The sequence below is a fragment of the Eretmochelys imbricata genome, chromosome 3 (assembly GCF_965152235.1).
Source record: "Eretmochelys imbricata isolate rEreImb1 chromosome 3, rEreImb1.hap1, whole genome shotgun sequence".
Taxonomy (NCBI): Eukaryota; Metazoa; Chordata; order Testudines; family Cheloniidae; genus Eretmochelys; species Eretmochelys imbricata.
Genome location: NC_135574.1, coordinates 4,752,497 through 4,778,626, shown reverse-complemented (window position 1 = coordinate 4,778,626; position 26,130 = coordinate 4,752,497). Strand labels below are relative to the sequence as shown.

Here is a 26,130-nt window from a genome sequence, read left to right as displayed (position 1 = left end):
GTGTGTGCTCTAAGTGTGTGCACAGGTGAGTGTGTCAATGTGTGGTCACATTGCTTATTGCACAGTGCTTATACGACAGTGACGAATGATAAAATCTACAGGGAATAGAATAGTGTGTGTACATGTAAGTGTGTTTGTGCGCGCGTGTGTGTACATAAAGTAAAAATGTGTATGCGTGAATGTGAGCGTGTGCTTAGAAGGGTGTTTGAATATGCCAATGTGTGTGTGTGTGTGTGTGTGTACACAGGAGTGTGAGTGAATGTAAACATGCACCTACCGTGTGAATGCCTGTGAACACAGGCGTGTGTCTCTGTGTGCAAACAGCTGAGTGTGAAAAATTGTGAATGAATGTGAATGTGTGTGCACACGGGTGTGTGTCTGTGTGGGGGTAGATGAGGCAGGTTGCAGTTCAGCACCCTGGGAGAGAATCTTTCCCTGTGTTGTGCCGAAGAAATACGCAACTTAACACCTTCATTTATTACTAAAACCTGTTTTTAACTGGGTTTAATATGAGCTGCTCGCAAGGCTGGTTCTCAGGGTACAGGAGATGAGGGGAAGGGGCTGAAATTAGGACCAAAGCAGGACCACAGCACAAGGAACCGTTATTGTCATAATGGGCAGCTAGACTACGTATACAGTAACTCAGCGGGAGTTTTGCCTGAGTGAGATTAAAAAGACTGGAACTTTTCATCTTGGAAAAGAGACGACTAAGGTGGGATATGCTAGAGATCTATAAAATCAGGACTGGTGCGGAGAAAGCGAATAAGGAAGTGACATTTACCCCTTCACATCACACAAGAACTAGGGGCTCACTCAATGAAATGAATAGGCAGCAGGTTTAAAACAAACGGAAGGAAGTATTTCTTCACACAACTCACAGTCAACCTGTGGAACTCATTGCCGGAGGATGTTGTGAAGGCCAAAAGTATAATTGGGTTAAAAAAAGGATTAAATAAGTTAGTGGAGGACAGGTCCATCAATGGCTATTAGCCACGATGGTCAGGGACACAACTGCAGGATCTGGGTGTCCCTAAACCTCTGATTGCCAGAAGCTGGGACTGGACAACAGGGGATGGATCACTGTTGGAAGAAAGGACACTGGGCTAGATGGACCATTGGTCGGATCCAGTCTGACCATTTTTATGTTCAGGACTGGACCCTAAATAATAATCCCTAATGTACTAACCTGAGCTTTTACACATCCTCCCAGCACCCCAGTAAGGGAGGGAAATGTTACAATTCCCATTTTACAGGTGGGGAAACTGAGTCCCGGGACTATTGAGTGACTTGCTCCAACCAGAGGGCTCCCACTCCCTGCTTAGAACACTAGGCCACACTCCTCTCATGCTTACCCAGGCAACACATATCCTTTTCTTGGAAGGAGAGCCCTAGCTTGACTTTCTATCCCGCAGGCCAAGTACATAGGAAGAAGCTGCCAAACCTGTCTATATAAATCCCAATGATCTCATGTGTTTTCATCATGTTTTCTGGGGGAAAACATGAGAGAGAAGGTGTTCTAGCACAGATATGCAGGCCAACGATTAGTTTCCGAGTCTCAGAGGTTTCAGAGAGCTCAGAGGAAGCCGGGAGGAGTGCAGCGAACAAACATTGTTTGAAGGCAAGGCTCAAGCAACAGTCTGGGCTCAGTGTCGTTGAAAACAAACTTTTGCCCAGGGCTGACGTGCTCTCGTATTCCAGAGACTGGAGCGTACTGGGATGAAAGGGACTGGGGGCTATTTACATGGGTCGAAAGGGGAGTGGATCTCTCTGGGTGAATGGGTCAACGTCCAGGGTGCACCGAAATCCTCCCTGAACGTAGAGGTGGCGGAACTGGGGGAGCGATGGGGGAAATAGTGGACATAAGGTGATTGATGGTTCCACCACCGCAATGCTTTCTCTGTACCCAGGGGCAGCCTGGGCCCCAGGCCTCCTCTGGCCCAGCCCCCTCAGCGCTGGGCTGGGCGGGGAAGGGGCAGCCTGGTGGAGATGTGTCATTTGTGGGATTGGGGGAGGAGGGCTGTTTCCCCTCCAGGGCAGGAGATGCTGCCAGCAGCGGAGGTGGGAGGCCAGGTGCCAGGTGGGTGGGAGGGCGGCTGTTCTAGGTGCCAGGGTGGGGAGCAGGGACACCATGGGCTATGGCTACACCGCGGCTGGGAGCGAGCGTCCTGGGCCGGGTAGCTAGCACATTAACGGTAGCAGAGTGGACGGCGCTGGCGGTTCGGGCTGGCCCCCGGAGCTCGGACCCAGGAGGATGGGTGGGCTTGGACTCCGGGAGCTCCACCCAGCTCCAGTGTAGCCATACCTCATGCTGCTGCAGACGCTCGGTCCCTGCTACTTCCTCGGCTTGCCACGCCTCTCCGAGGCCAAGGCATCTGCCCCCCGCCGCTCCTGCCTCTGCCAGGGCCCCAGGCGTTCCCCGAGCTCACTTTGTGCCCCAGGCTCCTCCATGCCCACCCCCAGCCCCAGACCTCGCCCATTCACCGCAAGCGTCTGTCACCTCTGCCCCAGTGGGTCACAATGTCCTCGCTCTGATCAGAACCATTGGATGCGAACGCCCTCGGCTTTCGGGGCAGTTTGGGAACTTGCCTCTTCCCGGCAGCTCTGGACCTGGATCCATCTGCTGAGGTTTGGCCCTAAGAATATGCAGCAGGTGTCATCTAGAGCTGCAGGGGCCTGATCCAAAGTCCATTGACGCAAATGGGATTCTTTCCATCGGCTTCGTAGGGTGCTGGATCAGGCTCTAAGGGATCAAGCCCTGTTTCTGGGCTGCACAAGCATTTCCTTTCCGAAATACACCTGCCTGAAAAAATTGCTTCTTCACTGTGTGCTGAGAAAGGGCTAGGAAAGGAGGCTGGTCACGACACTGCACTTAAAACCCCGCAGCTGGCCCACGCCAGCTGATTCAGGCTCCTGGGTGTGGGACTGTGGGGCTGGTTAACTGCACTGTAGACCCCCCAGCTCCGGCTGCAGCCTGAGCTCTGGGACCCTCCCACCTTGCAAGGTCCTAGAGCCTGTGCTCCAGCCTGAGCCTGAATATCTACACTGCAGGTAAACAGCTCCTGTCACCTGAGCCCTGTGAGCCCGTCAGCTGGCACAGGCCAGCGGCGGGGTTTTAATTGCACTGTTGACCCTGCTCTAGGACTCCTGGGTTCTACTGCAGACTCTGTCCTGAACTAACTGGGCAAGTCATCTCCCCTCAGTTTCCCCATCTGTCAAAAGAGGATAATTGACAGACAAGGTGCGGGAGGGAATATCTCTTGTTGGACCAACTTCTGCTTGTGAGAGGGACAGGTTTGGACCAACACGGCTACGCCAACCCCGCATACAAATGCTGCTCCCTTGCCTCTCAGGGGAGAGGGTGGGAAAGAAGACAGGAGAACAGAGGGTCCTTACAAAGATAAACGGGCTTTGGGCCCAGTGCACCCAGTAAACACCAGCTGCTGGTCCTAAAGACTCAGAACCCTCTGTCTCCTCAAAGCGCCACCTTTAACATACCTGGCTGCTGAGTGCAGCATCCCGGCCAGGCCCCTGGCCAAGGGAAAAGACTCGACTGCGATCCGAGGGGAGGAAAACAAGCTAACAGAACAACCTGTCCCATGCTGTGGTGTTGTAGTCGAGTCAGTCCCAGGATATTTGCAAGACAAGGTGGGTGAGGTAATAGCTTTCACTGGCCCAACACAGTAAGCTGGAAAGCTCATCTCTCTCCCCAGCAGACGCTGGTCCAACCGGAGATATTACTTCACCCAAAATGTCCTGAACACAACAACAAGGGTAAAACTCGGCCGCCTCCCGGATCCATTCCAGGAACGGGAGCTCCTGCTGCGTTCTGCCCACCCCGGTAGGGTGCAGTTGCCTTGGATCCCTGGCCCTGGACTCTGGGCTCTGCATGTGTGTTCTGGGTTAGTCATGCCGCCGTCCGCTCTCGAGCACCCCCGGGTCTGTATCTTACGCAAGGAAAAGAAACGTGCAGGCTCCCGTCCAATCCTGCAGCTCAGCCCTGCCCTGTAGTGTTATAGGAGCCCCCCTCCACCTCCCCACTGTGCTGTGCTCCCAGCTCAGGCCTCCCTTGTAGCATTCCAAGAGCTTTGCTGGGGTGCCCTTGCTCCCCTATCCCCCTACTGTCTCCTTGGTTCATTCCTGCCCATAAGACACTAGAGAATCTCTCTGGTTCTGCCTTGTGCCCTGCTACATTTCTGCAGCTCCCATCTCCCCAGGCTCGGCTCCCCAGGCTATGGCATTTTCAATGCTTTCTCCTGTCCGCTTGAGTCCTGGCTGAGAGGCTGTGACGAGTTTGGTCACAGAGACCCACTTGGAACTGTCACCTGATGTGCTGAAATTACCTCTGAGCTTGTTTTCCCTGCCAGCTTGGGACTCCAGAACCCTGCCTTGTTGAGCCAGACACACTAGCCAGCTGCAACACAGACCCAGGTTCTAGACCACGCCCCCAAAGCTGCGGGCTTTAGTTGAAAACTGCTCAGCAGGTCACCTATCTCCAGCATCCAGACACCCAGCTCCCCATGGGATCCAAACCCCAAATAAATCCATTTTACTCTGTATAAAGCTTATACCGGGTAAACTCATAAATTGTCTGCCCTCTATAATACTGATAGAGGGAGATGCACAGCTGTTTGCTCCCCCAGGTATTAATCACTTACTCTGGGTTTACTAATAAACAAAAGTGATTTTATTAAGCATAAAAAGTAGGATTTAAGTGGTTTCAAGTAATAACAGACAGAACAAAGTAAGTCACCAAGCAAAATAAAGCAAAACCACACAAGTCTAAGCCTAATACATTAAGAGACTGATTACAGGTAATATCTCACCCTCAGAAACGTTCCAATAAGCTTCTTTCACAGACTAGACTCCTCCTTAGTCAGGCCCCAATCCTTTCATAGAATCATAGAATATCAGGGTTGGGAAGGGACCTCAGGAGGTCATCTAGTCCAACCCCCTGCTCAAAGCAGGACCAATCCCCAATTAAATCATCCCCGCCAGGGCTTTGTCAAGCCTGACCTTAAAAACTTCTAAGGAAGGAGATTCTACCACCTCCCTGGGTAACGCATTCCAGTGTTTCACCACCCTCCTAGTGAAAAAGTTTTTCCTAATATCCAACCTAAACCTCCCCCACTGCAACTTGAGACCATTACTCCTTGTCCTGTCTACTTCTACCACTGAGAATAGTCTAGAACCATCCTCTCTGGAACCACCTCTCAGGTAGTTGAAAGCAGCTATCAAATCCCCCCTCATTCTTCTCTTCCGCAGACTAAACAATCCCAGTTCCCTCAGCCTCTCCTCATAACTCATGTGTTCCAGACCCCTAATCATTTTTGTTGCCCTTCGCTGGACTCTCTCCAATTTCTACACATCCGTCTTGTAGTGTGGTGCCCGAAACTGGACACAGTACTCCAGATGAGGCCTCACCAATGTCGAATAGAGGGGAACGATCACGTCCCTCGATCTGCTGGCTATGCCCCTACTTATACATCCCAAAATGCCATTGGCCTTCTTGGCAACAAGGGCACACTGTTGACTCATATCCAGCTTCTTGTCCACTGTAACCCCTAGGTCCTTTTCTGCAGAACTGCTGCCTAGCCCTAGTCTATAGCTGTGCATTGGATTCTTCCGTCCTAAGTGCAGGACCCTGCACTTATCCTTGTTGAACCTCATCAGATTTCTTTTGGCCCAATCCTGCAATTTGTCTAGGTCCCTCTGTATCCTATCCCTACCTGCCACCGTATCTACCACTCCTCCTAGTTTAGTATCATCCGCAAATTTGCTGAGAGTGCAATCCACACCATCCTCCAGATCATTTATGAAGATATTGAACAAAACCGGCCCCAGGACCGACCCCTGGGGCACTCCACTTGACACCGGCTGCCATGCAGACATGGAGCCATTGATCACCACCCGCTGAGCCCGACAATCTAGCCAACTCTGTACCCACCTTACAGTGCACTCATCCAGCCCATACTTCCCCAACTTCCTGATACGAATACTATGGGAGACCGCGTCAAAAGCTTTGCTAAAGTCAAGAAACAATACATCCACTGCTTTCCCTTCATCCACAGAACCAGTAATCTCATCATAGAAGGCGATTAGATTACTCAGGTATGACCTTCCCTTGGTGAATCCATGCTGACTGTTCCTGATCACCCTCCTCTCGTGTAAGTGCTTCAGGATTGATTCCTTGAGGACCTGCTCCATGATTTTTCCAGGGACTGAGGTGAGGCTGACTGGCCTGTAGTTCCCAGGATCCTCCTTCTTCCCTTTTTTAAAGATGGGCACTACATTAGCCTTTTTCCAGTCATCCGGGACTTCCCCCGATCACCATGAGTTTTCAAAGATAATGGCCAATGGCTCTGCAATCACAGCCGCCAACTCCTTTAGCACTCTCAGATGCAACACATCTGGCCCCATGGACTTGTGCACGTCTAGCTTTTCTAAATAGTCCCTAACCACTTCTGTCTCCACAGAGGGCTGGTCACCTCCTCCCCATGCTGTGTTGCCCAGTGCAGCAGTCTGGGAGCTGACCTTGTTCGTGAAGACAGAGGCAAAAAAAGCATTAGTACATTAGTTTTTTCTACATCCTCTGTCACTAGGTTGCCTCCCTCATTTAGTAAGGGGCCCACACTTTCCTTGGCTTTCTTCTTGTTGCCAACATACCTGCATCTGATGAAGTGAGCTGTAGCTCACGAAAGCTCATGCTCAAATAAATTGGTTAGTCTCTAAGGTGCCACAAGTACTCCTTTTCTTTTAACATACCTGAAGAAACCCTTCTTGTTACTCTTAACATCTCTTGCTAGCTGCAGCTCCAAGTGCAATTTGGCCCTCCTGATTTCATTCCTACATGCCCGAGCAACATTTTTATACTCTTCCCTGGTCATTTGTCCAATCTTCCACTTCTTGTAAGCTTCTTTTTTATGTTTAAGATCAGCAAGGATTTTCACTGTTAAGCCAAGCTGGTCACCTGCCATATTTGCTATTCTTTCGACACATCGGGATGGTTTGTCCCTGTAACTTCAATAGAGATTCTTTGAAATACAGCCAGCTCTCCTGGACTCCTTTCCCCCTCATGTTATTCCCCCAGGGGATCCTACCCATCAGTTCCCTGAGGGAGTCGAAGTCTGCTTTCCTGAAGTCCAGGGTCCGTATTCTGCTGCTTACGTTTCTTTCCCCAGGGTACAGTCCTTGTTAGTTCCAGCAGACATCTTAGGTGATAAGCAGGGGTTTTCTCATGACTGTGACCCTTTTGTCCTGTTTCACCCCTTTTTATAGCTTTGGCACAAGGCGGGAATCTTTTGTCTCACTGGGTCCGCAACCCTCCTCCTAAAATGGAAAAGTACCAGATTTAAGATGAATTCCAGTATAATGCGACATGGTCACGTGTCACTGTAAGACCCCAGCCTCCATTCTTCTAGGGCTTGCCCCCACGTACACAGGAAGGTTTGCAAGTAAACAGAGCCATTTACAACCAATTGTCCTAGTTAATGGGAGCCATCGAGATTCTAAACCACCATTAATGGCCCACACTTTGCATAATTACAATAGGACCTCAGAGTTATACTTCATATTTCTAGCTTCAGATACAAAAACAATACAGGTTTCAGAGTAACAGCCATGTTAGTCTGTATTCGCAAAAAGAAAAGGAGTACTTGTGGCACCTTAGAGACTAACCAATTTATTTGAGCATGAGCTCACGAAAGCTCATGCTCAAATAAATTGGTTAGTCTCTAAGGTGCCACAAGTACTCCTTTTCTTTTTGTGAAAAACAATACATGCATACAAATAGGTGGAATATATTCAGTAGGTTATAACCTTTGTTATGATACCTTACAAGAGACCTTTTGCATAAAGTATATTCCAGTTACATCATATTCACACTCATAAGCATATTTCCATAAAACATACGGAGTGCAATGTCACAGAGGCATCTGGTTTTGTTGGTCCTGGGCAAAGCAAGGCAGCAGTTTAAACCCTCTTTGGGTTAAAGAGGGCCATCCTAGCCCCATTAAAGTTGGTGGGGGGTCTGCCACGGACTTCAGTGAGGCCAGGATTTAGCCACCACGCTTGGATTATTTAGTTGGCAGATTTTGTCCCCCAAACTCCCCAGATGCCAGTTGCACAACATTGGCACTCCTTTCTCTGGCTGTCTCTGGGAGCGATCAAAGTCATTCTGCATGAGTGGGATTCACTGAACTGTACCATGTGGCTGATTAGCCTAATGGAATTACGAGCAGGGTTGGGAACCTTACCCAGCTCTGAGCCTGTCATCACCTTGGCGGAGCAGGGGCATTCAGCGAGATCCGAATTCAGCTCGGGGCCAGGCTGTGGGGCGGCGAGGACAGGACCCTAGCATTACAAATGCACTGCGGTCTGGTTTCCTTGGGTCCGATCGGCTGAGCGAACAGCTGAGCAGCGGTCCATAGGAGGTGGCAGCCAGACAAGGGAATCTGCACAGCGTGAGCGGCCTGCTGGCCCCAGGGGAAGGTGCGGCTTGTTCGCTAATCTTCGCCGATGAGACGGAATGTCCCGGCCTTCCCTCCAAACCACAGAAGACCCCTGAAGGCTCCTTAATCTAAACACAAAGGCTTGTGTCAGCCAGAATCCACAGTGAAAAGTGTGGTAATGATCTGGGTGGGTGACCGCTGCCTCGTGTGGGATGGAATCAGAGCTGCCCAACTGCAGGTCCTAGGCCTTGGGAGGTTAATAGTGCTTCTCCTTCAGCTTGCGTGGCAGGGGCTTGGCCTTTTGGGGCTGGAAGGTCTGAGTTCTGGCCTCGCTAGCGCTGTGACGTTTTCTGCTGTAATTCCCCAGCCTCAGAGGGCGAGAGCAGCAGGGTCAATAAGGCCCGTGCTACGTAAGGACCAGAGCTGCGAGCAGGCCCTGAAGGGTGGAGCTGTTCTGGTCATGCCGCTCAAACAGAGTGTTTTCCTTCCTTCCCTGGGTAGCATGGACAGAGAGGTGGAGAAGGACAGAAGGGTAACAGCAAAAACAGGCAAGTGGCTATTTGGAGCTCCAAGAACTAGTGTCCAGTTGACTGCAGCCCCGTGATGGTATTTGGGAGGGGGGGCCAATATGTTTGCTTGGCCCACAGTGCCCAGGCAACGTTAACCTAGCTCCAGCTGCCCATCTAAATAGGGTCTCTGGCATAGAGCAGGGTATATTCCTTCCATCTGGGCTTGTTCCACTCTCTGTCCCTACCTGTAAACCCCCCATACGTTTTGAGGTGATGTAAAGTCTCTGTCCCCTCCACACTGAGAGACCCGGGTTCAAATCCTGACTCAGCTGGCAAGAAGTTTTGTGGCCCTGAGTGCACCCTCTGACCTCCCAGTCCTGCACTCAACCCACTGACTCCCAGAAGAGATGAGGGTTTTCAGCGCCAGGGCAGTACCAGAGAACTAGCACTGGGCCAGCAGGGTGGCATGTTAAGATGCAGGCAACATCTTATATTTCTATAGCATCTTCCAGCTGCGGGGTGGAACAGACCAGCCACGCTGAACCAGCAAGACCCCAGAGTGGCTTAGGGTAGGGTGAGCAGTGAGATTGCAGTGGAATGTAGGGGAAAATAATGTAATTAGCCAGTGTGGCATTTCACACTACTTAACAAATGCCCCGTCCAGCCACATCGCACCCCCCTAATGCTGTCGTGTGATGGGTGGGACTGGAAAAGGATAGTCAGATTCCAGGAGGCTCTTAGTTTGGTGTGATCATATAATCATAGAATATCAGGGTTGGAAGGGACCTCAGGAGGTCATCTAGTCCAAACCCCTGCTCAAAGCAGGACCAATCCCCAACTAAATCATCCCCGCCAGGGCTTTGTCAAGCCGGGCCTTAAAAACTTCTAAGGAAGGAGATTCCACCACCTCCCTAGGTAACGCATTCCAGGGCTTCACCACCCTCCTAATGAAAAAGATTTTCCTACTATCCAACCTAAACCTCCCCCACTGCAACTTGAGACCATTACTCCTCGTTCTGTCATCTGTTACCACTGAGAACAGTCTAGATCCATCCTCTTTGGAACCCCCTTTCAGGCAGTTGAAAGCAGCTATCAAATCCCCCCTCATTCTTCTCTTCTGCAGACTAAACAATCCCAGTTCCCTCAGCCTCTCCTCATAAGTCATGTGTTCCAGTCCTCTGATCATTTTTGTTGCCCTCCGCTTTCCAATTTTTTCACATCCTTCTTGTAGTGTGGGGCCCAAAACTGGACACTGTACTCCAAATGAGGCCTCACCAATGCCAAATAGAGGGGAACGATCACATCCTAATGCTCTGGAATGCAAGGCGGTGGCCAGGCCAAGAGATGAACACTTCTCAGCATGTGACACTGGCCTCTGGCCACGCACAGCAAAGATCTCTTTCCTTCAACTCTGCCTGCTGCATCACTTATTGCCAAGGAAACAAGCTTGCTACTGCCTCACCAATGCCACTTCCTAGGATTCCTTTGGCAGTCTCCCATCCAAGTACCAAACACACCCGAAAACTGCTTAGCCCCCAGAGGAGTTCCGGAGCCTCACATCCTCTTTGCGATTGATCAGAAGGTTTGGCCATTGGGGTTGCTTGCCAGATGTGCCTCGGCCCGGCTTTGGAGAGCTCCATCTTCCTGGCTGGGTCAGGTGATCTGGGAGAGTCTGGTCGCCTGATGTATCTTGTTTCTTTCTCAAAGCCACCTGCTTGTGGCTGTGGATCTGATGCTATTCCTCACTCCTGTTCACCTCCTCTGTTGTGCCGGATAATTCAGTCTTCACGCTGGAAACCTTCTTCCTAGGAGCTCTCTGCTCTGCTGCGAACGTTGCTTGCTCTTTATTTTTGTTTGCAGTGGGGGATTCACCATCACAGCTCAGAAGAGCTTATTCTTTCTCTGCAGTAGATCCCCAGCACCCTCAGAAATCTTCCCTCCGCACGCTAAAGTGTAAGTGTGTTTGGTCAGCCCCACCTGCCTGTTAAAGGGACACTGGCAGGTTGAAAACAGTAGGTCCTCTGGTCCTGCTGAACTGCTCCTAGGTCCTGATCCAAAGCCACTGTGAATCTTTCCACTGATTCCAGTAGGTGCAGCCAGACTGGATCAGACCCGAGGTCCACCTACCCCAGGGTCCTGTCTCCGATAGTGGGCACTGCCAGACTGCTTCGGAGGAGTAAGAATCCCACTGTAGCAGACGTGGGATAAGCTGCCCCTCGTGTAGGTCTCATCCCGACCTCTGATAGTGAGCATCTCAAGCCCTGACACATGTGCTTTGGATCAGGCCCTTATTACAGGACTGGAGGGGAAAGGCAAAAGAGGCCGTAACGCACCTCTACTCACTCCCCATGCTAATGCTGCCTGCAAACCAGTCCAGTTCCAGGCACAACTTAGAGCACCACCAGGGCTGCTCTACATTTCACCCAGCTACGCGCAGTCTCATGGGTGGGGACTGCTGGAGCCCAGGGGCACTCCTGCCAGGCCACATGTCCCCAGAAACATCCCCTGGATGGGCAGCCGCTTTGCATAGCAGCTGTAGCTGGAGCTCACATGTATTTAAAGATCCCTGCACTTCCCTCTATATGTCACTTGGCCATTGCTGCCAGAAAAAAAGAGTGGGAAACAGGGATGATCATACTTCACAAGGGCTAATGACCTGAGGTGAATGACCTGATCCCACTGCTGCTGACCTACCTGACAAAGCCCTCTTTGGATTTCGGAAGGATCAAGCCCCAAATGAACAAAGGGCTTTGGCTCGATAGTGCCATAATTGTGCAAAGTGTTAGGAGCCTGATTCGTGCTCTCTACCCGCCGGATTCTGGGGCTTGGTAATTAATAGCTCTTGCAACAGGCTGGGAGCAATGGGGTGCTGGGTTGGAAGGACCGGGCTGTTAACAGAGTGGGCAGCTGTCTTGCTATGGGAAATATATCTGAAAGTGGTTCATTGAGCGTGGTATTGTCACCAGGGCCAATGTGGAGTGTTTCTGAGGAATCCCTGTAGCTTACTGACTTGTGCTACAGTGTCTCATGAGAGGAATTCCTTCCTGACCCCATTGCTGATCACCTCCTGCCCTGAAGCATGAGGATTAGTAGCATCTGTAGTTTTATCCCAGCATGTGGAACTGCAGTTGCGGCTTTTATTGTGGAGAGACATTAGCCTCTGTATGGAAAAGATAAAAGTCAGTGTGATGTCCCTCTTCAAGGTCTGAAGCCAGGATCTCCATTCTTGAGCTAAAGGAATTACCTGATTAGCTAATGGTAGTAGGCTATTATCCCCTCCAGCCACTGGAGGGGCACATTTCACACACTTTGCCAGTGGGTTACCTAGCTTTCCAGCAGAAACCCAGTCCTGACCAACTTCCACCCCCATCCCTCTGATTTAGCCAAAACTAAATCAACCCATCTGTAATTTCTCATGAATGATCCTACGCCAGGGTACATATTTTGTGGAAAGTTTGAGGCAAATGGGACAAGGAGTTTTGGAGATATGAGAGTTGTTGTTTAAGAAAAAAAAAAAAAACATGAGGTGTTTTCATTTCTTGAAAGTTTCCCAATGTTTTTTGGCTGGTCCTAGCATCGCAATGGCCTGGTCTGGTACCTCCCCGTTTGTTTCAGCCTGTTGGTCTCAGGCGAGTTCCAGGGTGGGGTGAGATCACATTATTCACTGTGATGGATGGATGCGTTAGGAACTCCACAGCGTTCTGAAGGAATGTGTGGCACCGATTCAGGCCTTGGGAAGGCTGCAGCTGGCTGCTGTGAATCTGCAAAAGCACAAGCCAGCACTGCACATCAAGTACATCCGTTGTAGTGTTTGGGGCAGTGGTTCTCAGGCTGTGAGCTGCTTGCGGCCCAGTCAGCACACAGCTGCAGCCCACGTGACATCCTCAGGGCCATTCAGGCAGTATATATATTGTGTGGATGCGGTCCACATTACATGTAGAGGGCTGCAAATGTGCCCCACAATAGTCAATAGGGTGAGAAGCACTGGTATGGGGGAAGGAGGCTCAGTTCCTGAGTTTAACGTTTTTATCCTTTCCCCTACAATGTTCCAGTACGGTTGTTTTCCCTCTTAACTCACTGATGCATGTTGTAACAAATCCATGGCCACCTGTGACTTCATGGCAACAGTGGGATTCGAACCGCGGTTCTTCCAAGCACGGCCCTCTAAAGGAGAATCTTCATGCACTGACCGAGATAGGGCACCTGTGACACACAGGGGTCAGTTCTGAGGCCACCCAAGAGAGGGCAGTGGTCCACTAGCTAAAAGTCATTGCAGTTCTGATGCATTCAGTGCAATTTAAAATTTCTTTCTTTCCCTGGGAAGTCATCTAAATGTCTATGAGAGGGATGGTGGCCATTTGGGGATTGAGACAGCGAGACAAACGGAAGGACAGAAAGAGACTCATTTCTAATGAGGAAACGATGCTCTTTCATGTCTCAAACACCCAACCCTGCTACCCCTGGCTTTGCTTCATCCCTGGATGTTTAATTGTTCCTCACCTGTAAAATGAGGGTGAGAATGCTTCCTTTATCTATCCTGCCTATTTAGGTGGTAAGCATATTACTCTGCGTGTTTGTGTGCAGCCCTGGGTGCTACGGAAATCAACTGAATCTCAGGAGAAAGTTGGGCCTTCAGAGAACCAGCAAGATTAAAACTCAGAGCCCTGGAAGCACAGGTCTCTGCCGGGGAGATAATTAGAGGGGTGGTATATGTTGGGATTCTCTCCAAGCCCTTTTCCACTCAGCTTATCCAGAATATCTCAAACTTCCTCCAGTTCTCTGGGATCCAAAAGCTCAGGTCAACTCTGCCTCGTCACTCAGGTTCTGCTCTGAGGTGCGTAGCAGCTCTATGCCAGGCCCAGGGGCAGGGGTTTAGATACAGGGTGAAACCACAATTCCAAATCATGTCACACCATACACAGCTTATAGAATCATAAACACGTAGGAGTGGAAGGGACCTCGAGAGGTCATCTAGTCCAGTCCCCCGCACTCATGACAGGACTAAATGTTATCTAGATCAGCTCTGACAGGTGATTGTCTAACCTGCTCTTAAAATTCTCCCATGACAGAGATTCCACAACTCCCTAGGTAATCTGTTCCAGTACTTAACTACCCTGACAGGAAATGTTTCCTAACGTCCAGCCTAAATCTCTCCTGCTGCAATATAAGCCCATTGCTTCCTGTTTTGTCCTGTCCTCAGTGGATAAGCAGAACAATTTATTACCCAACTCTTTATAATAACCTTTTATGTACTTTAAAACGATTATCATGTCTCCCTCAGTCTTCTCCAAACTTTTTTACAATCTTCCCTCATAGGTCATGTTTTCTGGACCTTTAATCATTTTTGTTGCTCTTCTCTGGACTCTCTCCAATTTGTCCACATCTTTCTTGAAATGTGGTGCCCAGAACTGGACACAATGCTCCAATTGAGGCCTAATCAGCATGGAGTAGAGTGGAAGACTTCTCAAGTTTTGCTTACAACACTTCTGCTAATACATCCCAGAAGGATGTTTGCTTTTTTGCAACAGTGTTACACTGCTGACTCATATTTAGCTTGTGATCCACTATGACCCCCAGATCCCTTTCCGCAGTACTCCTTCCTAGGCAGTCATTTCCCATTGTGTATGTGTGCAACTGATTGTTCCTTCCTAAGTGGAGTACTTTGCATTTGTCCTTATTGAATTTCATCCCATTAATTTCAGACCAATCCTCCAGTGTGTCAAGATCCTTTTGAATTTTAATCCTATCCTCCAAAGCACTTGCAACCCCTCCCACTTTGGTATCATCCGCAGACTTTATAAGTGTACTCTCTGAGCCATTATCCAAATCATTTAAGAAGATACTGAATAGACCCAGACCCAGGACAGATCCCTGTGGGACTCCACTTGATATGCTTTTCTAGCCTGACTGTGAACCATTGGTAACCACACTCTCTGAGAAGTTTTCCAACCAGTTGTGCACCCACCTTATAGTAGGTTCATCTAGGTTGTATTTCCCTAGTTTACTTATGAGACAGTCACATGAGACAGTATCAAAAGCCTTACTAAAGTCAAGTTTCAGAGTAACAGCCTTGTTAGTCTGTATTCGCAAAAAGTGACCACTCTCCCTACAATGTGCATGATAATCAAGGTGGGCCATTTCCAGCACAAATCCAGGTTTTCTTACCCCCCACCCCCATACACACACAAACTCACTCTCCTGCTGGTAACAGCCAATCCAAAGGAACCACTCTCCCCACAATGTGCACGATAATCAAGGTGGGCCATTTCCAGCACAAATCCAGGTCTTCTCACCCCCCCCCCCACACACACAAACTCACTCTTCTGCTGGTAATAGCTCATCCAAACTGACCACTCTCCTTACAATGTGTATGATAATCAAGGTGGGCCATTTCCAGCATAAATCCAAGTTTAACCAGAACATCGGGGGGGGGGGGGGGGGGAGGGGGGGTAGGAAAAAACAAGGGGAAATAGGCTACCTTGCATAATGACTTAGCCACTCCCAGTCTCTATTTAAGCCTAAATTAATAGTATCCAATTTGCAAATGAATTCCAATTCAGCAGTTTCTCGCTGGAGTCTGGATTTGAAGTTTTTTTGTTGTAAGATAGCGACCTTCATGTCTGTAATTGCGTGACCAGAGAGATTGAAGTGTTCTCCGACTGGTTTATGAATGTTATAATTCTTGACGTCTGATTTGTGTCCATTTATTCTTTTACGTAGAGACTGTCCAGTTTGACCAATGTACATGGCAGAGGGGCATTGCTGGCACATGATGACATATATCACATTGGTGGATGTGCACCTTGATTATCATGCAATTGTAGGGAGAGTGGTCACTTTGGATAAGCTATTACCAGCAGGAGAGTGAGTTTGTGTGTGTGGTTTTTGGAGGGGGGGGGGGTGGTAGAAAACCTGGAAGTTTGTGCTGGAAATGGCCCACCTTGATTATCATACACATTGTAAGGAGAGTGATCACTTTAGATAAGCTATTACCAGCAGGAGAATGGGGTGGGAGGAGGTATTGTTTTATTGTCTCTGTGTATATAATGTCTTCTGCAGTTTCCACAGTATGCATCTGATGAAGTGAGCTGTAGCTCACGAAAGCTCATGCTCAAATAAATTGGGTAGTCTCTAAGGTGCCACAAGTACTCCTTTTCTTTTTACTAAAGTCAGGATATACCACATCTACTGCTTCCCCCGCCCCCCATCCACAATGCTTGTTAGCCTGTCAAAGAAAGATATTAGGTTTATACACATTTTTCCTTGCTACTAACATCTACTTCTTGAATCTAATTCGTTTGAGGATCATTCGGAGCACGTAAGGACCCGTTACTTTGCAGATCATGTAAGGTCCAATCACTGAGGTCCTCACCTCATCTACATTTCAAGCTTATCAGTGCAGGGTCTTCCAGCTTATCTCAATTAGCCTGAAAACACCATCTGGGACTCCAGCACACAGCCTGTCACACCCTTGCTTACAGTTTAACCTTGCACTCAAATCAAGCTAGATGCAAGGTTACTCACCCCAGCAAGATCTCTGCGTACAGTATGGTCTCCTAGGAAAAGTCCCATGTCCTGGCACATGTCGGAATGGACTGGACAAGACACTGGAAAGCATCCCATAGGGAACAGTGCTGCAATGGCAGGAAGAGACAAGAGTGGATGATGATCTAAAAAGCTTTTTTTCCATCTCTCTGCGGCTTGGGAAGATACATGACTCCTTTCTGTTATGGCAACAACCTTCCCATCACAGAGCTATAAACACAGGGGCACCTCACCAAGAACTAGCCAGAGGAGTGATTTCTGCTGGCAACTAGAATTTCAATGGGCATTTCCCCCCCTTCGTCACAGACTATTGTCTAAAATCCAGCCATCCCGTTCCCCTTCAAGCAATATCCTGTTAAATCAATCCCCTGCTAACCTTGCAATAAGTGTGAACTTCAGAACTTCACCCAGTGTGTTTGCTGGGGGTGGATCCAAGCCAGAAGCCCTGGAAGTGTGTGTGTGTGTGTCCCCTCTGTATATACAGGCCCCACTCTGTAATTTGAACCAAATGTCCTCATTTTGTTCTCCTCCTTTTTATAAACAAGAGGGTAAGTTGCTAGGCGATTCCCAGATCCGGTGGCTTTCGGCCAGGTGAATCCTAATAAAATTTTAACTGATGATGATTTTTTATTTGGTTGGGTTTGGCTTTGATCCCTCACACCTCAGGCTGCACAATAAATAGAACTTGAGAGAAAGGAATGAAATCCCGAGCCTGGATCCAGAGCACGGTGTTGTCCCCCTTCCCTTCTAAATGGGTCCACCTCTCAACTCAGGTCTGGGGAATCTTTGATCTTAACTGTTTCAGCTGCTACTTCCAAGCCGAATTTTGAAAACAGAGCTCCTTGGGGTCTGATTTTCAGAAGGGCAGAGCACTGGAGTCCTGGGTGTTCGGCACCTCTAAAGATCAGGCAAACTCTGTGGGCGTTCGTGCACTTGTGCCTGCTTAGCATATATGCACACTGCCTAAGTGGCAGTCACTTCCCTGTGGTCAGTTGCAGTTCTCAGGCAGTATTCATGGACTCACAGACTTCAAAACCGGAAGGGACTATCGGGATCATCTAGCCTGACCTCCTGCACATTGCAGGCCGCAGAACCTCGCCCACCCACTCCTGTACTAGACCCACAGCCTCTGGCTGAGTCACTGCTGTCCTCAAATCTTGATTTAAAGACGCTGAGTTACAGAGAATCCACCCTTTACACTAGTGCAAACCAGCAAGCGACCTGTGCCCCACGCTGCAGAGGAAGGCGACTTTCCCCCAGGGACTCTGCCAATCTGACCTGGGGGGAAATTCCTTCCTGACCCCATTGACTGTGTCACCTGCACTCTGCCCCCCCAGTCCATCTCTCCTGGGACTCATTCTAACATCCCAACCCCCCACCCCAAGCCATTTGACACATTTTCCATTTATTTTTAAGCAAAGTTGTCAGAGTCACATTTACTCCCTTTGTTCCCAGTTGTGGGATTTCCCCCGCAAAATATGGCGCCTGGACAGGCAAGAGTCAGTGCAGGGCCAGTGTTGGGTTTAGTCCATTGGGAGCCTGCAGGTTCATGCAGTTGGAAAGAGCAGATTGCCACCTTTCCTGGGCAGCAGTGCTTGGTGCCAGCCCTGGAAGAGCCCAAGATACCCGACGGCGGAGACATAACAGAGAACAGCTGCTTCAGTTTGTTTTCATAGAGTTTCAGGCCAGAAGGGGCCAGCAGACCCTATTGCCTGACGTGTATCACAGGTCATTACATTTCATCCAGATAGGTCAGTGTTAAGCCCACAAACTTTAGGCAGACCAAAGCATTTTAGTCTCTGCCATGGGCGGAGAACAGGAGAGACCAAGGTGGCATCAATGTGATGGCAAGGAATTGGTTCAGTGAGTCTCAGCGGTGCCTGGATTTTGCTGGCTGTACTTTTCCTCTCCCTCTGAGCTGGGCACTCACGGAGAGAGAAGCTTTCCTCTGCTCCAGACTCTCCGTGCCAATGTGGCCGGGTGCTGGTCCTGGTGCTGGTGTTGCCCGGCTATTAGCTGGACACAACTCCACCGATGCAGGTACAGCAAGCGTGGGATGCCGTGACACCCTCCCGCTCAAGCGACCTGCTGCAGTAAAGGGGGCAGGAAGGGACAGGGTGTAGTGTTACATGAGTTGCATGCAAAAAGCAGCAGCAGCATCCCAGTGTTTGCATATCGTTCGCGCACCTAGAGAGCGCCATCAACTGGCAGGTTAGGGTAACATCTGTAGTATTGTCCCTACGCTTGAGGGTTCAATACAGTTGCTGTTGTGTCACCCCAAGATGGTTGCTGAGTGGAGCAGCTCTTAGCCCAGGGTGCTAGGGGGATTCCTAGCTGCACTGCAGACTGGGACAAGCGGCTGCTATAAGTTAGAGCAGCCCTGGGCTGCTGTAACTTACACTCAGGATCATTTGAACCCCTGGAGCATCTCACCTTGGATAGGCCCCATCCCCCAGGCTCCAGGAGGCACAGCACAGAACCAGACCCATTGCAACTAAGGCACCTGACTCTCCCTCTGAGTTGGTGGTGAGGCGCTGCTGGATTCCTCTTCCGCCTGGCACCTCTCTGAGCTCATTGCCAGCCTCTCCCTGCCCTCCCCCCCTCCTGCCCCCCACTACTGCCACCAAGGCTGAGAGAGGGGCTGGCATCCAGCAGTGGCTGAGGGGCAAATCCATGGGGTGGGGTGATTCCAAGCAGGGGGAGGGGCCAAGTTATTCAGCACTGACTGCAGACCTCTCTGGATGTCACACACCTGCTTGTGGTCTAGGCTAGATCCTAAAAATCAGCTTTTACCCAGGTCACACCGGTAGGGAAACAGCTGGTTTCCTGAAGGGTTCACAGTGCCCCCGACAGGTGCAGCTCTTGGGACAGGAAGTGGGGAAGAATTCTGTAGGCAGGGGCAGTGTAGAGCAGCATATGGTAGTCACCCAGCTAGAACTTTTGGCTAGGACTCCAGGGCTAGCTGCACGACGGGGGAGAATGGTCCTGCCAGCTATGGCAGCTGGGAGCCATCACCTCCCCGCGGGCTTTGCCAAGCTTCTCACTGCATTAATCAGGCCGATGTCTTCGATTTCCTGCAGGGTCCCCTGGAAATAATGGGCTGCCGTGGACAGGGATTAGGTTCCAGCTGGGCCGAACAGGCTGGCAGCATCCCACCAGCCCAGAGGCTGGCATTAAAGCCATTTGTCATTACGTCTTGTGGGTCCAACACCGACGGTGCAGTCACAGGCGAGTCTGAAAGGGCCAGGTTCCGGGCCACATTCCGGCTGCTTGGTGCAATGCCAAGCAGCCTCCACCCGGCCTAATCAGCTGCCTGGTGCTTTCCCAGGTAGGGGGCCTGGCCAGGGGGATACGGGTGTGCTCAGGGCACCTCTGCACTCTGACTGCACACGTTGCACCTGTGAGTGACCTGACTGGAGTCTCCAGTGGCAAAAGGCCAAGGCATTGCCTATAGATCCTTCTACCACAGACAATGCAGGAGACGCATCTGTGTGAGAGGCCTCCAGGGGAAAGCCAAGTACTAACTCAGGAAGGGTTTAATTTATACCCTCACATTCCGAGTTGTCTAGTTAACCTTGACAGCCCTTTAATCTCTGCTTCCTCGTTTGACTGGTTGACAGCTCCCGGGAAGCACTGCAAACCACTCCAGGAGCTGACAAAGCCAGGCTGCTGGTGTTAATTAGAGAGCAAAGAACTCAATCCCGGTCCCCAATTCCTGGCCAGCCAGGAAACCTGACTGTGCCACAATTACAGACCAAAAATAAAAAGCCCAGTCGGGCAGGTTTTAGCGCCGCTTAGGGAAGGGAAATGGACATTTTTAGTAGCTGGAAGGTTAAATGCAGGAAAACTAAATCCAGACCAAGCCATAATCTGCTGCCCCATAGCACACCCACCCCCAGCTTTCTGCCAACGCTGACTCCCCACCCATGCAGCACAGAACCTTGCCCCAAACCCAGGGATGTTCAAGGCACTCAGCCGAGACATAAAGCAATGTATGGGTCACTAGCCAGACTTGAGTGTATTCCCAGGCCAGCTCCATGTGGTTGAAGGAGACCATGTGCATTTCCTCCCCAGTCCCGCACAGATCCCTACCCCTGCGGGGTCTAGGGAACAGGGACGGTGGCCGATAGGGGCTCAGATGGGATGGGTGTAGGTCTAGGCACAGACGGTCCCCTCCACACGCCTAGAGCTTGGGGCCAGAATTTGGGAATAGGCAAATGACCAAGAGCCATGTTCAGGTCCCTGTTTGCACCTGCAGGTGGTGCTATCAGTTTCGGGCCGTGCAGACCAATGGCCGTATTGCACAGTGGCAGCTGTCAGGTGGGGAGGGAGGTATGAGGAGTGTTCCTTGGGGACCGGAGCTGCTGTTACCAGCGGCTCTCGGCCTGCCCCCTCCCGACTCCCTGTGCGCGTCTGACACCTGGTTCCTCTCTTTCTCCTGCAGTCTCCAGGCCACAGAGCTCCCCCGAGGACCTGAAGGCGCTGACAGGGAACGTGAACCGCCTGAACGAGAGCATCAGGGACATGCAGCTCAAGCTGCTGCAGCTGCCGCTCAAAGGGGACATCCTGGACCACATCTGGCGGCTCCAGGATCTCCTGCAGAATCACTCAGACTCCCTCTTCCTGATGACGGGCTCCCTGCAGAAGCTGGAGGGGTTCCTCTGGAGCCTACAGACGCAGGCAAGCCAAACGGACAAGGCCGTGGCCAGCCTGAGAGACAGCTTGAACCATCAGAGCGACATGGCCCAGCTGGAGACCTACAGGCTCTGGGTGGAGGGCAACAGCAGTCGGCTGCTTCTGGAGCACCACGACAGCCTCCTGACCCACCTGGCCGCCCAGGTGGAGAGCCTGAGTGACCAGCTGACCGAGGTGGGCGGGGCCGTGGGCACCATCAACAGGACCTTTTCCTATGACGTGGGCCTCCACCACACCCGGATCCAGGACCTGCAGGTGCTGATCAGCAACGCCACGGAGGACGCCCGGCAGATGAGGCGGATCCACATCGCCATGGAGCAGCAGCTGAAGCACGAGCTGGCCATCCTGAACGACGTGACCGAGGACCTGAGGCTGAAGGACTGGGAGCACTCCATTGCCTTGAGGAACATCTCCGTGATACGGGGTAAGGGCGCTCGGCTGGCTCTCCTCAGCCGAGGCCGATGGCGCCATGTGAACCCATCACATCACATGCACCAATGACTGTACAGCACTGCAGGGAGTTTACAGCCTACTACCACTGCCAGCTGATGGATTTACTCCTTTAGCTCAACAGGTGGAAGCTTCCCCCGCAACTGCCTGGCTAGCTAAGGACAGGGGTGCGAGGGTCTCTTAGCAGAGCTGCAAGCTGAAAGCGTATTAATCATGTTTATGAACATAGTGCCTCAGGACTGCCTGAGCTCAAGGTCCCAGTGTGTCAGGAGCTGTACAGATACAGAATAGTAGACAGTCCCTGCCCTACATCCATCGGACACGGGGTGGGGGAAAGGGATGGCACGCAGAAGCCAAGCGATCAATGTGGTGTCCTCCAATGGCATGTGAGTGCTATCATTTTTGCAGGGCAGGGGTGGGTGTAGTTAGGAGGGGATTCGCGAAACAGAAAGGCCAGGGAAGGGAGGAAGGGGACAGGGCAGGGGAGAGGGGCAGGTGTGGGGTGAGGCTGAAGTGAAGGTGAGGGAGCAGGTTGGCAGGGCAGAGAAAGTCCGGTCAGAGTGAAGCATCCTGAGATCCCCGCTTGAGCTCCTTCTGCCACTGCTCTGCCAGCCACGGTCTCCGCTGGCTCCTCCCCGCGGGGGCTTAGGGCTTGTTCATGCTTGAAATGCTACAGCAGCCTAGCTGCAGCGCTGGGGGAGGGGTTCTCCCATTCCCCCCCCCCCCCCGCCTCTCCACTGAGCGGCAGTAGCCAGACCGACAGAAAAATTCTTCCGTCGACCTAGTGCTGTCTACACCCGGGGTTAGATCGCCTTCACTGTGTTGCTGAGGGGTGCGGATTAATCACACACACACCCCCGAGCGACGTAGCTGGGCCGACTGACTGCCTGAGTGTAGATCTGGCCCTCGCTGGAGAGGGAGAGGAGGCACCCCGGGGGGCCGAGCACGGGGGATCCTTTCCCCCTCCTGCCCCAATTCAGCAGCCCCTGCTTCAACGGCTGCTGCGGCTACTCTGCCAACGTCAGCCTCCGTGCGCCTCTCGGCTGGGCGTGGGGGAGAGGGGTATTGCAGGTAGGGCCACCTGCTCACAGTCACAAGAGAAGAATGGAGCTGAACAAGGGAAGAAGCCCCAGTCTCTAGAGCCCCTGTCCGGTGTCTCTGGACTTCCAGCCCTACCCCCTAGCCCATTCTTCTGACCTTTCTGCCACGTCCTCGCTCTCCCTGGGCTGTTCTGCCTCGGGGAGGGGCAGCAGGCTAGTCGCCAAGCTTTCACCTTCCTGCCGCCTGGGCGCAGGGCCGACAGCAGACATCTGCGGAGGTGGCTCTGGGGCCACCGGCTGCAGTTTCCAGTCAGCACTGAAGGTGGAAACTTGTGTCCTGTAGGGTAGGTTTGAGTCTAGGAGGCGGCACTCCCTTCCGGCCGGCTTGCTTGTGGCTTGGTTTGAACCATAATGTGTGGTTTGGGATGGCTTTAACCACCCCTCTGGGTTTAGCGGCGCACCCTCGCGCTCAGCTTACTGCAGGGAAGCAGAGAGATGGCACGGAAGTGTCCGTAGAGAGCGTGTGTACCGTGTTGTTGCAGCCGTGTTGGCCCCAAGATATTAGCGAGAGCAGGTGGGGAGTCAATAGCTTTTATTGGACCGACTTCTGTTGGTGAGAAACAAGCTTTCGAGCTTACACAGAGCTCTTCTGCAGGTCTGGGAAAGGTAACCAGAGTGTCCCAGCTAAATGTAAGATGGAACAGATCGTTGAGCAAAAGTAGTTAGCACGTATGTCAAAGGACCATTCAAAGTGAAGTGGCCCATTAGTACATCTCCAATCATAGGGGGAAAGGGATGGGGAAAGGCTGGGGGGGTTGTTAAGTGGGTTATAGATTATTGTAATAAGCCATAAATCCAGTGTCTATTCAGTCCATGATTTGTAGTGCCTAGCAAAGTTATGAAGTTCCCGTGCTGGGCTTTTGAAGGTGTTGTGCAAGTTTCCTTTGAGGCCGAGGACTGAGAGGTCAGCTATGGAGTGATTGCTCTGTGAAAAGTGTTCACTCATAGGCGACAGGGTGTTTTCATCTTTTATCCTTTCCCTGTGTGTGAGTTCATTTGCAAGTGTAGCAACTGTCTCTTTTCACCCACATAGTTGTTATTGGGGCATTTAGTGCACTGGGTGAGGTATCCCACATGTAGTCACAGACATGAGTAGGACCCATGGATCTTAAAAGGTGTGTTCAGTGTTGATCATTGTAGCGGTGGAGATATGTCTGCAGTTTTGCATCTGTTGTTCTAGCAGGGTCTGGCACTGCTTTGAGTTGGTGTGTCCTGGTTTGTGTGGAGCTTGCTTCTGATGATAAGCTTGGAGAGATTGAGGGGTTGTGTAAAGGCCAGAAGAGGGGGTTCAGGAAAGATTTCTTTCAGGATGGGTTGTCATTGTTTGATGATATCCTGTAGTGGTTCCCTTGTGGGGTAGTAGGTGACAACTAGGGGTGTGCACTCAGAGTGTGTTGAAGCACGTTCTCTCGCGGTATTTGGATGGCCCGTTCCATGATGCGATCTACTTCTCTGATGCAGTGACCTTGTTTGGTGAAGGCGGTTTTGAATGTATTAAGGTGCAAATCCTGGACTCTCTCCTCAGATCATATTTGGTGTCATCTGTGAGCCTGGCTGTAGAGAGCAGACTCAGAGAGCATGGGCATGTGGAGTGTTTCCCTTGGGCTTGGGTGCCCCCTGCCATGAACTGTAGTTTGAGCGGCTGGAACTGAAGAGAGGAAGTTGAGCAGCTAAGAGAGGACGGGAGAAGTTTTATAGTTACACAGTTTAAAGCTCTCTGTTTGGGAGACGTTATTTTCCATGACATCAATTTCACTCCAGTGATCAGTTGTGTCGTGCTGGAGAAAGGAAGTCATTGCTAAAGGTTCCACACCCTGTGTCCCTCCAATTAAGCCAGTGTTTCCCCAACTTTTGAAATCTGAGCTCAGGCCTCCAGAAAATGAAAGTAGCTGCCCTAGGAGGTGTTAAAGGGCCACTCGAAATGAGCTGTCACAGTAGATCATGTAGGTCTCCTTAATCTGATTGTTCCTCTCCTTTCTTCCTTACCTTGATGAGCTATAAAATGGTTGACAATGCTGACGTTTAAAGTATCATCATTGGCCTCCAAGTGAGCACCCACTGAAGTGACCCAGGCAGAGCTATTGTCTCAAGCTCTCTGCAGACTCAGGCAGCTGTCTCTGCATCAGCTTCACTCAGGTCACATTTTCAAGGCTTTATTCGCAACGATGATCACGAAAGACTAACTTTTTTTCAAAACACAAAGCTGAACCTGGAGATCAAGTGAGAGGCCCATCTCACCTGCCACCCCTGGCCCCTATTCTCCCCTGGCTAGTTCATCTTGTGCCCCACTCTTTAGAAAACACTGAATTCAATGTTACAGTTTGCAGCATCCATGCCGGGGAAGACCAGATAGATGATCCTAAGGTCAAAGGATCATCTAATAAATAAAATTCTCTCATTAAAATGCACCCTTCCAGGCCTTCTCTTTTCATCCAAAAAAAGCAAAAATGGCTCAAGCCCAATTTTAAATAAACTCTTTGCAGGTCGCCTTTAAATATCGTTATATAATCCATGCTAGTACAGTACGGGTCTTTGTCCCACTTTAATGGCTGGAGTGTGTAAGAGGCTTATGAGCTAATGGCCCTGGAGTGTTAGAGATTCATGTTTTTAGCTCCACATGCCCTGGGTTCAGTTCCCCCAGACAGCCTGAGGAGGCTTTTCATTGCAGAGATTTTAGCTGGCCTACAGCACAAGATTTCCCAGTGAACTCAGCCGGTGATCATACTATGCCCTGGAAGGTGAGGCTCTGTGTCACTGAAAGACAAAGGCCTCCTGGATATAATCATGCCACACCCCTATACCCGGGTGCGTTCTTCTGGCCAGCTAGCAGCAAGTGGGTGGGAGGGTGTTTGCAGGTTTTCATCAAGCAAGGTTTATCTGTCTGTAAAATCAAGCAGCCTGCATGGAAATGAAGGGTTAAATGCCCAGCCGCTGAATTTGAACCCGGAAGTCGCTTTCAGTTCATGGGAGGCGAGTGGCGAGCTGGGAGGCAGAAGGGCCAGAGGATTGGGGGATAGCATTGACCGATTATCCAAACACAAGCCTCATAACGCTGGCTTCTGCTAGCTGCAAAAGGGGCCAACTTGGGCCTGGGCTACAGAGGGCCAGGGGCTGGTACCCCTGGGCAAGCCAGGTAGCCTGTGTTCTGAGAGGATGCAGGTACATGTCAGTGGGCTTTGTGTGTGGATGGTCATGGTAGATGGTGTGTGGTGGATCTGGGCTTAAACATGGGTCAGAGCCCAGGTGTGCTGTGTAGACATAAGGCTGTGCACCTGCCCCTCCAGCATCACTGCAGGCCTCTTTAGGTGTGGCTTTGCCCCCCTGCCTGAGGGATTGGTTGTGGCTGAGGACAGGATGGATCCTGACACACAGGGTGTGTTACTG

The 26,130-nt window shown here is 50.9% G+C and overlaps 1 protein-coding gene across 1 annotated transcript in view; it reads left to right on the top strand.

Annotated features, from left to right (window-relative positions):
- The window catches only part of SCARA5 (scavenger receptor class A member 5), a 136,300-nt gene that overhangs the window by 58,942 nt on the left and 51,228 nt on the right, over positions 1 to 26,130 (top strand). Inside the window, exon 4 of the mRNA XM_077811450.1 lies at positions 20,946 to 21,620. Coding sequence (XP_077667576.1) covers positions 20,946 to 21,620 — 675 coding nt within the window. The remainder of the gene's footprint in view (positions 1 to 20,945; positions 21,621 to 26,130) is intronic.